General features: G+C 45.4%; 1 protein-coding gene across 6 annotated transcripts in view; it reads left to right on the top strand.

The window, feature by feature from the left end:
* The window catches only part of GLI2 (GLI family zinc finger 2), a 203,021-nt gene that overhangs the window by 167,790 nt on the left and 20,514 nt on the right, over positions 1–14,717 (top strand). For all 6 annotated transcript variants that reach the window (XM_064514717.1, XM_026118474.2, XM_064514718.1 and 3 more), the window contains 4 exons: positions 4,468–4,669; positions 6,997–7,210; positions 8,913–9,026; positions 12,473–12,604. In XM_064514717.1, coding sequence (XP_064370787.1) covers positions 4,468–4,669; positions 6,997–7,210; positions 8,913–9,026; positions 12,473–12,604 — 662 coding nt within the window. The remainder of the gene's footprint in view (positions 1–4,467; positions 4,670–6,996; positions 7,211–8,912; positions 9,027–12,472; positions 12,605–14,717) is intronic.

The raw sequence follows: 14,717 nt of genomic DNA, 5'->3' as shown, positions 1-14,717 counted from the left end.
AGAGGGGGAGTTTTGGTGGTAAATCCTTCTGAGGCCTCCAACACACTCTCTCTCTCTCTCTCTCTCTCTCTCTCTCTCTCTCTCTCTGTCTCTGTCTCTGTCTCTGTCTCTGTCTCTGTCTCTGTCTTTGAAAAATGGATCCCACAGTTGCTTACTTCTCTGGGCACAATCACTATTAAAAAAGTGGTGTGTGGTTTCTCCTTTGAAACATTGTTGGACCTTAGGCCATAGAGAATTTTGCCTACAGATTCGAATGACCATCAGTCAACCCATATTGAAAACCTTGCCTATGTGTGCAGCTACACTAGTATTTATCTTTGCTGCTGCCTGTTATCATTTAACGTTAGTGCTCAGTGTCATTAGAGCAGTCCAGTTTTATTATTGAGAATGATCCCAGTGCTGTTTATCTGCTTTTGAGTAATAACTTTGAAAAGTTTTTCTGCTCCTAAAAGCACTAGTGAGTGCTTCTTTGTGTAGTCAAACTCACTTTATGTTTCCCTTTCTGCGCACCTTATGCAGGCTGTCTATGAAAAAAGAGGAATTGTTCATCCACGGTACCATTTTGGGTCACAGCTTTCCATGAAAGCCCACGAGAGCTGAGGCCTTTGTGTAAAACATAAGCCCAGCCTATTGGACCTGCTATCAAACATTTGATATAGCCCATGGTACTTGGAAGATCTAAATTAGAGCGGACACTAACGCAATGCGTATTACTCATTTTGTGCTGGAGAAGTCCCAGGCCAGCTTGCATATCTGACAGCTTCCAGCAGAGTTTTACATGGGGAAAAAATTATGTACTTGTGTGCGCTGGGGAGGGGTGCCCACGTTGGCTGCACCGGTAAAATCAAGGTTTCTGTCGGACATGAGGACTTCTTCCCTCTGCAAATTATTGGCGACCAATGGCTGAACCAGCACTGTGGACATAAATCATTGGAAGAACAGCGAGAAATGAGTACAAGGCTTTTCTTTCTATTTAGTAATTTATCAAGGGAAGTGGCACATTAATAAACAGATCTCCCTTGAGGTGTGGAGTAACAGAGATAAATATGACTGTCAAATCTGGCCTGCTTCCTTGTGTTAGAAAAGGAGGAGACTGTGCGAATGCAAATGCAGAAAACAATATCTGTAACTGGAAAGATGTATATTAATTGTAGAATGGAAAACACTGACAACTCAGCTGAGTTGGAGTCCCATCGTACTAAGTGCAGTGTGTACAGAGTAAGACACAAACTCTATCTCAGGGAGCACATCTAAATAGATGACACTGAAAAATATGGACCCAGAAAGTAGAAGCAACTCGTTCAAGGTCATATGGCTGGGGAGAACTGGGAGCAAGACCCAGGTCTCCCCAGGCCTTGCCCATGTACTGAATCGAGATGCCTTTTTGCTAGGGCAAACAAAAAGGCAAGTTTAGTTACTTCGAATCAAATACAGCAATACGTTACAGACAGAGCACAGTTTTCAGCATTATGATCTGGACCCAAACCAGAGCCAAACCAAACTTCTAAACCTTGAGTTGTTGTGTTTGGGGTTCTGGCAGGGCCCATGTTTCATGAACCAGGTGCAAAGTTTGCGAATGCTCTAGTGCAGCCTTTAGGCAAGGCCAGCCTTCACTTAGGGAGTTCATTTGCTCTTTTTTTTTTTTTTTTTTTTTTTTTTTTTTTTTTTTTTTTTTTTGCTTCCATAATGCCTCTGCAAAACTGCTGCTCCTTTTCCAACTCCCAAGAGAAGTGCCCCTCACTACAGCAGAGCAGCACTGGAAACTGCCAACCTCAAGCATTAGAAAAATGTGAGTCCAGCCCCTACAAATTATGAGACAGGGTTAACAGTCTGGAGACCTTTTTTACAGACGGTTGTGTGCTCTCTTGTGTTTGCCGTCTGCTTCTCAAGTCTTCACAGTCATGTGTTCGAGGTTCTCTCTGCCCTGTGAGACTGCAAAATGCAGTTATGCAAAATACTGCAAGAAAAAAGTGTTCAGTACATATGCAACAACCTGATTTCTAGGAGAAATTCCCAGTATTGTTTGTCTTGCCGTAAAGGTATGGGAGCCAGCAGCTCTTGAAGCCTTTTAGGTACAGGACAAGAGTCACAAGAGTTCTTGGTTCAAGTGGTAACTTAGCATTGGACTTCCAGTTTGACTTTGGGCAAGTCATTGAACTTGTGCAGTAATGGACTTTATAGGTAACAAGGCAATAGTGATACTAAACCCCATTAATTACCCAGTACTCAGACACAGTAATGACAGAGCCCCTTCGGTACACAGATGAGTCATGGACACTAGGAGACTGAAATCCAGCCACCAGTCTCAGGGAAATGTTGACACAAACTTCTGTGAGCCAACACAAATCAAGGAACTAATTGGTCACGCTGGCAGGATATATTTTACCTCCTTGTACATCCCATTCACCCTCTCTCATGTCAACACTGTCTGCAGGACAGGAAGTTCATTCTCTTGCAAAGTGCCGGGCTTGTATTTGGTGATATGCAACCAATAGTGATAACTATCTAGAGGAAAAGAGCTCATATTGCTGTCTTGGGAAGCTGCTGGTTACTTCGCAGTCTTTAATAGAGCTACAACAATCCCGCAGGGCAACTTTCCAGGGAGACCGCCGCTGGAAAAGCCAGGTAGTAATATTGTGCTGCACTCACCGAGGGAAGGAGCTTGAGAAGCCGCGTCCTCCGGCTCCCTTGGGGGGATCAGGGGGGTTATCAGCCGGAGCCTAGCCGGAGCACTAGGAGAATGAATGGCCAAGTGGCATATTTTACCCTTAGAAATCTTTTTTTAAAAAAATACATGACTCAATACATGAAGGCTGCACTCAATGCTTTGGAGAGACAAGCAGTTCCAAACATGATTAGGGCTCAGATGGGCTTTGGATCTGATACTCTAAAATCGGGGAACATTGTGACAAAAACTGCAGTCTGTGCCATCCCACTGGTTTGCAGATGGTTCAGGCCAGGGCAGAATTTCCCCTTGATGAAGTCAGTTGTTCCAGTTAGCAGTGCTGAAATGCGGGGGCGGGGGGGCAAATTAGTACAGTAGTAATTCGCCCTGTATTTCAGATCCACAAACAGGACTGGCAGAGCTGGAAATGACTTCATGCCTGAATGATTGACAATCGTTAATAGGGTCCAGGCACTGGCCGGTCCCCTTGGAGGGGAAGAGCTTGAACTTTGTGCCTGAGCTGCCAAATTGGTTTTCTTATAACTCTTAATTTACTTTTGGGGCTGCTGGAGTCTCGCCGCCGTGGTTAATTGGATGGCGAGCGTTGTGCTAGCGCCCGTTTCATTTCCGCTCCTGCCGCACGCAGATGCACCCGCGCCGTTCCCGAGCGTCGCCCTGCGCTCCAGTGTGCTGCTCTGTGAGCCCGCTTCTCTTGCCACTACGTCAGTGAGAACGGCTGTGCTCACAGACGTCTTCAGGGGCTTTTTCCCTTTTAATTTTAAGTTAATTTAGTGCTGATGAAAGGGGATGATTGACAGGCCTGTGTTTATCCTCCAAGGAGCACGAAGCAAGCGAGCGCTCCCGGTGCTGCCTGACCCACGTCACTCAGCGCAGACCTGAGAGGAAATCTCCGATCAAAGTGCAGCTGGTCCCTGCTCCGCTCCTGCTTCTTAACCTGCCCCTCAGTCACAGCACCAGCAGTCACGAGTGCAGTAGGTCTCAGCACCTTCCCCCCATTTCCCATGTGGGAGGGCCCCTTTTCCTACCTGGCCTGAGGAAGAGGTCCTCAGGCGCAGAGGACCAGCCTGTGACTTCCAGCACATGTTATCTGCTCCCTGGGAGCATGTTTTAGCCGTGCCAGCAACGTTTTGAATTGGAGCCAGTGACCAGGGAGGCCATTAGTGCTGGAGAGAGCAGGTTGCGGCTCAGGTCAGAAGTTTCCTCCTCGCCTGTGTTTTCCTGTCGTTCTGCAAGGGGCCGAGAAGTGGCTGGCGTCGCCCTTCCTGGGAGCCAAGCCACTGTGCTGGTGAGGTTGACGTCTAGACCTTGCAGCAAGGCGCGGGCAGAGACCGTTGTGTTCAGATTTACAGGGCAGACTTTGGACATCTAGGCCTTGATCCAGGGAGGTCCAGGGGCAGGTTGCATGTCAAAGTTAAGCGCGTGCTAACTGTACCTGAAAACCCCACTGTCCGGAGCTGGGGAGAGCAAAAGTGCTGCATAAGCTCTGGAGGCTGCATCAGACCTCTCCTTACGTCGCTCTCCCACGCTCTGCCCCTGCAGCACAAGGACAACTGCGACAGCGGCAGGCTGAGCTGCTCGTTCCTGTTGCCGAATGTGGGGAGCGCTGGTGTTGGAAACGCAAGCCTTGTGTGAGCGTGCAGGCAGAGTCTCGCTTTCGCGCAGCCCAAATCCACGTTGTGTCACCAGATAACTCCTTTCGTGCACGTGGCTGCAGGAAATGAGCAGCCCACCGATTCTGTCTGATAAAGTTTATGCTTTTTTTCCCCCTCTCTTTCCTGCAGTGTCACGGTTTTCAAGCCCACGAGTGACTCCAAGATTAAGCCGAAAGCGAGCCCTCTCCATCTCCCCGCTGTCCGATGCCAGCATCGATCTTCAGACAATGATCAGGACCTCCCCAAACTCGCTCGTGGCGTATATTAATAACTCCAGGAGCAGTTCTGCAGCAAGTGGCTCGTATGGCCATTTATCTGCAGGGACAATAAGGTAAAGCTTTTGGAGCGGCTCTGTTCAGCTGCATAATCATCTCACCAACAGGACTGAAACTCCGGCAAGGAAAACATTCACACTCTGGCCCTTCCTTTAAACCTCTGCTTTTGTACACTGGGATTGTGTCATGTATTAAATCAAAAACCCGATCTGGCTTTATGCATGTGGAAGGGCACTTCAGAGTATGTGGAGGTTTTTTGCTGGATAGAGATATGGGTTACCAGGTTTCTAGTACTTAGAGTATGGTTGTGTCTCCTCAAAAGCAGAAATGGAGATTAAGTTTGTCTAATAAAATGCTCACTGTGAATGGTTCCACTGATAAATCCTCTGATTTAAGAGATTGCTTCAAAGTCTTGTCCAAATTATTGGCCACATTTGTAAAATAAATAAATAAATAAATAAATTGTTGCCTGGATGGATTTAAGAGCCTAATTCTAAAAGCATATTTAAAAAAAAACTAAGCCCTTGAGTAAAGTTTTGCTCAAATCTTAATTAAAAAGCACTTATACTAGGCAGCTCACTGTTATCAGTTCCTGACGTGATTGCTTAACCCATGTTTCACAATGTTATTATTCTTTTTATTACTTAACAGTTAAATATGTTAGTTCTAATTTATGCTGTTTTTGCAGAGCAAAGGTTTATAAAGATCACGCACTGCTAAAATTTGTAGGGGAAAACAGAGGCATTGCTATTAGTAATGGTTACATTAATTTATCAGTTACTTTATCGGGCAGCATCATTTAGAAATTGACTGTAGTATCTAACATAATGCTGTCTTAAAGAAATTGCAGCTCCCTGTCTGCTAATCGCATTTTTCTTCCCCTGTTGCTCACTGTCCTTAACTGGGCATACCTATAGCATCTCTTCTTGTACTTAGATTTCAAGCTCTTCACGGTAGAAACTGGTATTTTCATCATCTCTGTAGAGTACAGATTCAGACCCAGTGGTCAATTGGAGGCCTCTAGGGGTATAATAAAGTAGTAATAATGAATTTGAAATTCTTCGCTGTGTTCTAAAGGTACATCTTAAATGTCAACAATTGTAAAATGTGTTACGTATATAAGGCTAGGATAACTGTCAGCAATTTGGGGTGAAAAGATTTTATTATTATTTTAACAATGCGTTAGTGGCAGGAAGGAAACACTTTCTCACCCCTCAGACCAAGATCGTAGCTGTGCAGCAGCCTGCTCTCAGATCTCCTTCTGCTGTAGCACGTATTTAACTTCCAGAGCTCCTTAACGCTGGAGTGGTTTTTTGCTCCTTATTCTTTTAGTCAAGTTGTCATTAACTGTTTTTGAATAGAAACACTAATCATATGATCATCAGCAATAGGTATTTTCTCTTAAAACAGAATTGAAAATGGAATGTACTGCTGATTGTGGCCCTGTTCTCTGAGCACTTACACTGTGGGCAGTCCTAGTGATCTGAGAGAAAACACCATGAGGATAAGGGGTCATGGCAGCCAAGTTTTAAAGGTGTCAAATAATCAGTTTTAGGGCTGAGAGTCTGTAGTTTGTGTGTCTCGTGTAGAGTAAAGGAAATAGAGCATACTTACCGCATCTCCAGTGTTTCTCCATCTCTGTGAAGAGAACCTTCTCCTGGGAGTTAAAACTCTTCTCACCAAAATTGGTGCTTTGTTTTTATGCTGTCAACTGCTGCATCCTGGCTTGAACCTGTTGTCTTTGGTTAGTGCCCAAGCCACCAAGAGCTGATCATGTTTCTGGTCATTATTGACCTAGATTGGAGCTGAACCGGTGACCTACATATGAGAAGTGACATATTTTAGCGGTTCCCTGAGCCAGCACTCTATTCAGCTGAATGCAGAGTAAATTACATGTTTTGGAATATGTTAAATTGATTGTTAGTCATCCTCGCTGTGATCTGTGCCAGGTGAGCCAGGTGATGCATTTATTTTATGTTGAAGGTAACATAACCCTAACCTCAAGAGTCTGCAAAGTAGGCCTGCCTGGGAAAACCTGGGAGCCTTGAGGGTTGTAAAGCGAGATGCTGGTCCCTATTCTACACTCCCTGCCAAAGAATTTTGCTGGTTTTAACCATTGGAAGCAAAGAAATTACAGTCCGTCTGATATATGGGTCGAAATGATTCACAAGTTTGCTGAAGCGCACATGACACAAATCCTGTTTTTGCATTAAAAGAGACTGTCAGGCTTATCGTGGCATTGAAGGTATCTAGCTGGGAAATTGCCCCCTGTGTCCTGGAGTCTCCAGGAAGTCCTGGCCAAACTTGAAATCAATCACTAGCCAATGTGATAAATATTGCTTAAAATAACTCCTTCTCATTTTTCCTCCTCTCACCGTTGCAGCCCTGCATTTAGCTTTCCCCACCCCATTAACCCAGTGACGTACCAGCAGATCTTGAACCAGCAGAGAGGACTGAGCTCAGCCTTTGGACACACTCCCCCTCTGATCCAGCCGTCTCCTACGTTCCCTCCGCGGCAGCACATGGCTGTCATCTCAGTCAACCCACCATCAGCACAGATCAGTAGCAACAGCAACTGCATCTCTGACTCCAGTCAGGTATGGACCGACCGTCGGTTCAAGCTGTGACTGTCGCGTTTGCAATGCCCAGCTCTTCCGTGTGCATGGCCTGGACGGAAATAGAGATTGCTCTCTGGGGAGTGAGGGCTGCCCTTGTTGGTGGCTCAATTTCCCCTGGTTTTACCCATAGTTTAGCTGTCTTTTTATTCATACTTTATGTTGCATTTTCTTCATCCTGACAAAACATTTTTGGACTTGTAAAAGCCAAATATTATGCCCACCTGCCTTCCTTGAACACACACGCATGTACGTACCTGTGCAAGAACCAAAGTCCTTGATCCATCAAAGCACTTAACATGATATGCAGGATCATCTCAGGCAGCAAATCTCCTTGAACACATGTTAAGTAGTATTGAAATCAATGGGATTGAGCACAGGCTGAAGTGTTTTGCTAGATAAGCACCCAAGCACCGTGAATCAAGCTTAGTCAGTTCATTCACCAATCCGTCCTTCCTTTTTTTTGCTGATGTGAATCATATTGGTGGTTTTAAAACACCTTATTCCTTTCCTCATTAACAAATCGTTGTATCCTACCTAGGACCTCTAACCATTTCAGGTACTGTTCCTTATTTTTCAGTGATCATGTCAGATGGCTTTCTCTCTCACATATTCTTGTTGATGATTTTTACTATTAAGTTTTGCAAAACAAGAAGCTGGGTTTTGAAAATTAGAAGTGCTAAATGTGTATGAAACCTCAAATACATCCATGTATATACCTGTGCATTCACACACACACGTGCATGCAAGCACACACTGAGGGCTAGTGAACATGTCTGGCATATTTTTAACCACTGTCCCTCCCATTTTCGTTCCTTGGAAGTTTAAATTGCAGTTGCTTTTCTCTCAAAAGACTTATTTCACCTCATTTCACGTACATTTCAAATTGTTGTTTTAGTTGTATTATACTGAACTTTTCAGACTGGTTTATTGTTTTAGGGTTTCTCATGGCTGCTGTGCTTCAAACTCTGTTTGTTATTGAAGGCTATTTGATTGATTGATTTTGTTTTCTTCTCACAAACTGACTACCAAAATAATGTGGCTGGCAGGAGTTGTGCCTCTGTTTAATAACTTGCATGACCAATCTTGAGCAATTAACAAGAGCAAATTTAAAATGTTAATGTTCCAATTTTATGCACATACAATTGAATGTTTTTTATCCTGAAGTGGTTCTCATTTTTCAAGAGCTTAGCAAAATACGCATACCCTTTCATGCACCCAGCGTGAAGGAGCCCTCACATGTAACCAAAACTCTCCTCTCCCCTGGTGTTTGTTTTCTCAACAAGTCGTTTCAGTGTATTGAGAAATACAGTCGTGGCCTGGGTGAGGCTTACATAACATTGTGATGAATTTGACAGGGACTGGGTAGCTCTGAAACGGAGGAGCAGCTGAGAGGCACACTGCTGAGCATGCCAAAGCTGCTGATGTCCTTTATTCTCCCCTTTCTTTCCCTCTCTCTGCCGCGCACAAATCAAGTTCACATTTGTCTCCCAGGCAAACGCCCAGACATGGGCTAGGTTTCGCCTGAAACCCCAGGCCAGCAGGCCAACGCATCATTGCCCTCGGCCGCTCTGAAGTTCATTCTTGACTGATTTTTTTGTGAACTCCTAATGATGACATTGGCTGCAGTCAATCCCTTGTCCCAAACCCTGATGCCACCCCTCTCCTGGTTTTTCTTTCCTAGAGCAAGCAGAGCAGCGAGTCGGCCGTGAGCAGCACGGTCAATCCAGTAATTAACAAGCGCAGCAAAGTCAAGACTGAAGTTGAGGGCTTGCCACCAGTGTCCCCAACCACACAGGTAACGTTTTTGGTGCAAGTTGTGCTATGGGCTTTGTGAACAATACTCTGCCTGTTTTGCTGCAGTTGGGAGCAAGGCGTCCAAGTCTGCAGGGCAGGCAAGCGTCTCTTGACCTGGGAAGCCCAGCAAGGTACACGACAGAGTTTCAGTGGCTGAGTGAAGCATTCGATGGGTGCTTGGGACTTGTCTTGCTGTTGCTGTTCTTGGAAAGACAGAAAGAAAGAAGGAATATTTCAAATGTGACAACTTTAAAAATGACATCTGAGTTTTCTACACTGCAAAGCAAGCAGTATTGGTGTCTCAGAGCAAACGTAGATTACAAGGGAATCTTGCATGTAGGTAAAAAGCTTGCAAAAAAAAAAAGGACTTCTTGATTCAACAAGGAATTGCTCCTAGCAACATTCTTTACACTGGTGACACCCCATTGACACCAAGAAAGGCCCAAAGGCCTTTGCTTTCTTTCTGGAGCTCTGTGATTGCAAACTGTTTAATGGCTGACAGTATCCATCTGACCGTCCTTTATCACAACTGTAAACTATCAGGAGTGCTCTGGGCACTTCATTTTCATGAAATATTAGGCCGTGTTATTGTCAAGTGAATGGAAGAGTTGATGACAAATTTCTCCTCCTGCCCTGGTTCAGGAGCAGGTCTCAGCATGATGCATGGGGACAGCAACATGTGCAGTCATCAGGGGGCTGGTAAAATTGATGAAGATAGCATATCAGGGAAAGATAAACATGCTGTAGTCAGCACGATTAGGGCAAAGAGGCATCTCTCTGGAGCTTTGAGTTTAGGAGTGCATCTATACAGTGCTGCAAAAGCACATGCCCTGAAAAACCAATCTGGCCGCTACCCAGGCTAGTATCACCACATGTTTATTTCTTGTAGCAAATGAAAAAAAGATCTGAAAGCCGTCACCTGCTTTCTCAAGCATCCATAGCACAGAAGCTGTGGGAAGAACAGCCGCTTGCTCGACGGCAGTTGTCCTCCTTTTCTCTGCACGGATTTGGAGAGGTGTGTGCCCAACAGCAGGGAGTGCTTGTACAGCATCAGCCTGGGTCATCTGCACAGCCCTGCCCCAGTATTTCATCCGCTGTATCTTACGTGAAATAAGTACCAAAAGGAGGGGAATTGCTTAAAGTGGTGCAAGGAGGCTTGATGAGAATAACAAGGTGAAATTAGAAAAGGAAAATGTATGCTGGTTGTCTAATAGTTCCTAATGAGATCCGTGGAGCAATACCCAAAGGGGAATGTAGGCTTCACACCTTGCAGCATTTCTGTATTGACTGGAGATATTGTTGGAAAAAAACTCGTAAGAGACGGTCCATTCCCTGGCAAGAGCACAGGGTAAAAGACTGAATGTAGCAAGTGTCTGCTTTTCATTTCATCTGAGTAATGGCAGCTTGTTGAATTTGGGGATCCCCGTTCTGCCTGAAACTCTGGTGGAAAGTTGATTACTGACTGATATGTTTTTTGCAGATTGAAAAGTTCAGCCATCCCCAAAAAAGCATACATGCGTGTGTTTTGTTTTGGAAATGCTGTATTGGAAACGCCCCACGTGAGCTGTGGTTTGGGTGTCTAAAATCCTTGACCAGACAGTATCTCCCATGATGGCTTGCACTCATAAAAGTAGTAGTCCGGACAAGATTTGCAGGACACAGTGGAGCACCAGGCGTGGGGGACCTGAATTACTGTACTTTTATGATACCACAGCAGCTCCAGTACAGATTCAGATTAACGTTGAACTAACCAGAAATGAAACATTTCAGTTCTGTTCCACAAATAAAATGTTTTCAGTTCATTTTTTTTAGCAGAAAGTAGAAAAATGTTGGCAAAATAAGATTTTTAGTAGAAAACTTGTTTTCCAGAGACCAGACTTTGTGTGGAGAGAAACATTTCATCAAAAATAATGTTCACAGCTCCACCATATAGGAACTTCAGGAAAAAACCTGCTCTTTGAACTTCCTCAGACTCTGATACACTTTGAATCTCCAGAAATCCTTCTGTAAATTACTACAGTTTCTTGTCCCAGGAGCCACCTTACAATTTTTTTTTTAATTAAGAGCTAATTAAAACAAGTCTCTTTCTCTCCATATCTAAACTATTGAATTGAAAAGTCATAGCTGGCATGTATATCATGAGCTGGTTAATGAAAATTGTTGAACTTTCATACAGCACATCTTACTTTCCAAGGCACATAATGCCATTAAGTCATTAATCATTGCTGCCCCTCAGTAGGTGTTGGGAAGATGCTGGAGGTGAAGGAGATGGCAGCCAGACAGGTTGATCTGGGCAGGTCAGAGACAGTGTGAGCCAAGTCTGGCTGTGACTAAATACTCATGGGGCCACCTGGGGCATCAGATCAAGAGAAAAGCATCTGATGTGGTCAGTCACCCCAGAGGCTCCTGTCTAAAGCTGCCTCTGAGGCAGGATGCTCTGTGCTCGGCAGTGATAGCAATTGGGAGGAAAGGGAATGTAGAGGGTCAAAGCCTGCAGGTTTTTGTCTTGCTAAATTCCCAGGCCAGTCCTTGCTGCTGATTGCCTTGTGCACTGCCATCCTGTCTGTACAGTAAGCAGCTGTGACCCACGCCAGGCTGACAATTGTCCTTTCTTCTGAATTGTTCTCGTTTGCATCTCTGTTGCATGTTACAATACTGTACAGGTGTCAGTGCTTTAATCCTCATAGCTGCCAAGCAGTGTAAAAAATCTTCTGTGCGTCATTTAGCACTGACACGCTCTGGGCACAGAGAAGTTAAGGAGCGAGATAACAGGATACCAGCATTAAGCTCATTTATGAAAATCCCAACAGGCCCCAGGCTGGAGCCAGAGCCTCTGCAGCTCTGCTCTGAAGCCCACTCATCACGGGGTTTTCCTCAGGTTTCCCAAATTCGCCAGTCTCAGAGGAGTGCTTTGAGGGCTCATTAGTTTGTCCCTGTGGAACACTCTGCACTTGCAAACTGCTGGGTAAGGATTAGGCATGTTTTCTTGCCTATTGAAAGATGCAAAAAGTAGCCCCCTCCTGCCCGTGTCAGGTAAATTTAACCACTAAACTCTGGCTACTCTGGGGTTTCTTCATGCTTGTGCTTCCCCACTCCCCCCAGCTCAGAAATTTTGCTCCAGCAAAGGACAAAATCGAACTTCAAAAGGCAGCCTTTTCCTGTTCTCCAGCCAGCATCACCCGGAGTCTTTCCTGAGGCTGCCCGTGACCTGGCTGGAGCCAGGCACCACTGCCACTGCGGCTTGGGGCTGTTTCATGTCTTTTCATTAGCTCTGATGCATCTCTACCAAAACCCCATAACTCATTAGTTCACTGTAATCAGCCATGTTATATTGCCACAATGAGTGCACTTTTGTGATCAGTTGATACCTGCCCTGTAATCTATGAGTGACAGAGGAATTCAGATGAAACAAACTCACCTTATACAATGTACTGTTGTGTGTTGCAGGAGCATCTGACAGACCTGAAAGAAGATCTAGATAAGGATGAATGTAAACAGGAGCCTGAGGTTATTTATGAGACGAACTGTCACTGGGAAGGGTGCACAAAGGAATATGACACTCAAGAGCAGCTCGTCCATGTGAGTAATGGTTGGGAGGAAACCCCAGCGATAAATTTGGGTTTCTGTGCACTTGTCCTCATTTTTTATCACTAGCTGCTGTACAGTCAGAGCTCACTCTGGGAGCCACTAAAGGTGCAAATCAGAGATATGGTGTGTAAACACTGCCAAAGCAGGTCGCTGTTCCCTGAGGAGTTTAGGCACAGGAAGCCTCTCATAGATTATTTGATGTTGTTCTCATCTCAACTGCTGAGGCTGCAGTTTTGGTCTCCCTTGTGCATAACCCAATAAAAAAAGACTCCATGCAGGGGACCTAATCAGAAAATGGGGAGGGGAGCTGAGCCCTTCCCTCTTCTTTGACCATATTTACTGAGCTGCCCCACATACCCACACAAGCTGTGGGCCAGGGCCTGAGCAGACGGTCCTCAGTCCCTGGCCAGGCCACAAAAGCCTTTTATGCTGCTGTGGCACAAGCTGTGGGGCCACATCGCCTAGGGGCTGTCAACCTGCCCAGCTCATCCCTCCTGCCCCACTGCCCCCAGAGTCAGAAATAGGGCACTTCCAGAGGTTGGAGACATGTTCCTGTGGCTCCATCAGGGCAGGAAATAGAGAAAATGGGTTGATTTTTAAAAACTAGAAATAATCTTTCTATAATCATAGTGATATCCCTGAACCAGCATCAAAACTGCTATTTACAGTTCTGATTATTTCCAAGAACCTTCTGTGTGTTTTGTTTCACCTGGGAATTTGTCGTTCGGTTTTCCTTTGTCTTCTGGGGTTGACGGACCCCGCAAACATGGAGCGAGTGTCTGCGAGATCAGACATGATCAGTGCCTGAGCCCACTTCCTCCCCCAGCATGGCTCCTTCCAAGACCTTGGTTTGGGTCTGTAACACCTTGTCCAAAGCCAGCCCAGAGTTGCTGGGAAGTCACCAACCTCAGCAATCCTCCCTGAGGATCGAGGATGTAGCAAAACGCCGGGCTGAGCCAGTTTTGTGACAGGAGCCGCTATCTTCTGCTTTCCCTTTGGCTTTTTGCTGCCCTGCTGTAGCTTGGCTCGATCCTCCCTGGGGCCCTCTCCATGCAGTTCACTGATACAGTGGCCCAGGGTGAAGGACACACACACACACACACAAAGCAATGAGGAGGAGGAGGAGTCTGAAATAAGAAAGACCCTCTTTCTGAAGTACTACAAAGCTCACGTCTGCTCTCACCCTTTATATATATCTTCATTTTACTGTAGTCATGTTTAGAGGCCACCAAGCAGGCATCCATCTCTGTTCCTCCAAGCTCTTCACCAAACGTCTTAGCCCAAAGAGACTGTGCTCTAAATGATCATTTTTGGCATTTGCTCTTAAATCTAAGGCTAGCACCTGCCAGCCTCTGCCAGAAGTTACTGGTTCACTGTAACAAGTCCTGAGTGTAGACAGACTTGGAAATCATTTTGAGGGCCAAATGCGTGAGAGGGATTTAAAAAGCAAAGACTGCGTGAGGGTATTCTGTTTAATGGGTCGCACATCGCCTACCACAGGACGTTGCCTCGCTGGAGTTAAGCCACAGCAGCCCTGTTGGATGGGCTGGTTTCACATTTGTCCAGCCGTATTTGTGTGTTTCCCTCTCAGATGTAAGAAAAGCCCTTTAACTCAACCCAGAGCAAAGTGCAGGGCAAATCCAGGCAGCTCAGTACAATTTATTTCCAGAGAAAACTCGAAGAAAAGTATTTGACAAAATGTCCAAGATCTTCCTAAATTTGGAAGGTTATAAAAACGAAGGCTTCTGTACTACGATTACTAGCAACATGAGTTTGCGGATTCGGGATGCCCAAAATACACATTTAAATGAAATACAGATGTCATGGGCCAACTGCTGAAAAGGTGACATCCTACCATGTATAGAAAACCTCTTGTTTGCATGGACAGAGAAGTACCTGGGCATGCAGGTTCTGTTCTGCGTACATAGTGGGCATCGTGCTTGTGGGAGGAGTGCATGTCTAAGGGGAGCAGCAGGAATGAAGATGTATTTTTGCAAGCACCACCGCTGCTCCCAGCCTCGAAGGTTTCACTCACAATTTAAGAGAAGCCCAAGCAAAACCTCAGGCCAGGTGGGAGCATGACAGGGACTGTGGAGCAACGTGT

This window comes from Dromaius novaehollandiae, chromosome 7, assembly GCF_036370855.1.
Source record: "Dromaius novaehollandiae isolate bDroNov1 chromosome 7, bDroNov1.hap1, whole genome shotgun sequence".
In the NCBI taxonomy this organism is placed as follows: domain Eukaryota; kingdom Metazoa; phylum Chordata; class Aves; order Casuariiformes; family Dromaiidae; genus Dromaius; species Dromaius novaehollandiae.
This window is presented reverse-complemented; position numbering and strand designations above follow the sequence as displayed.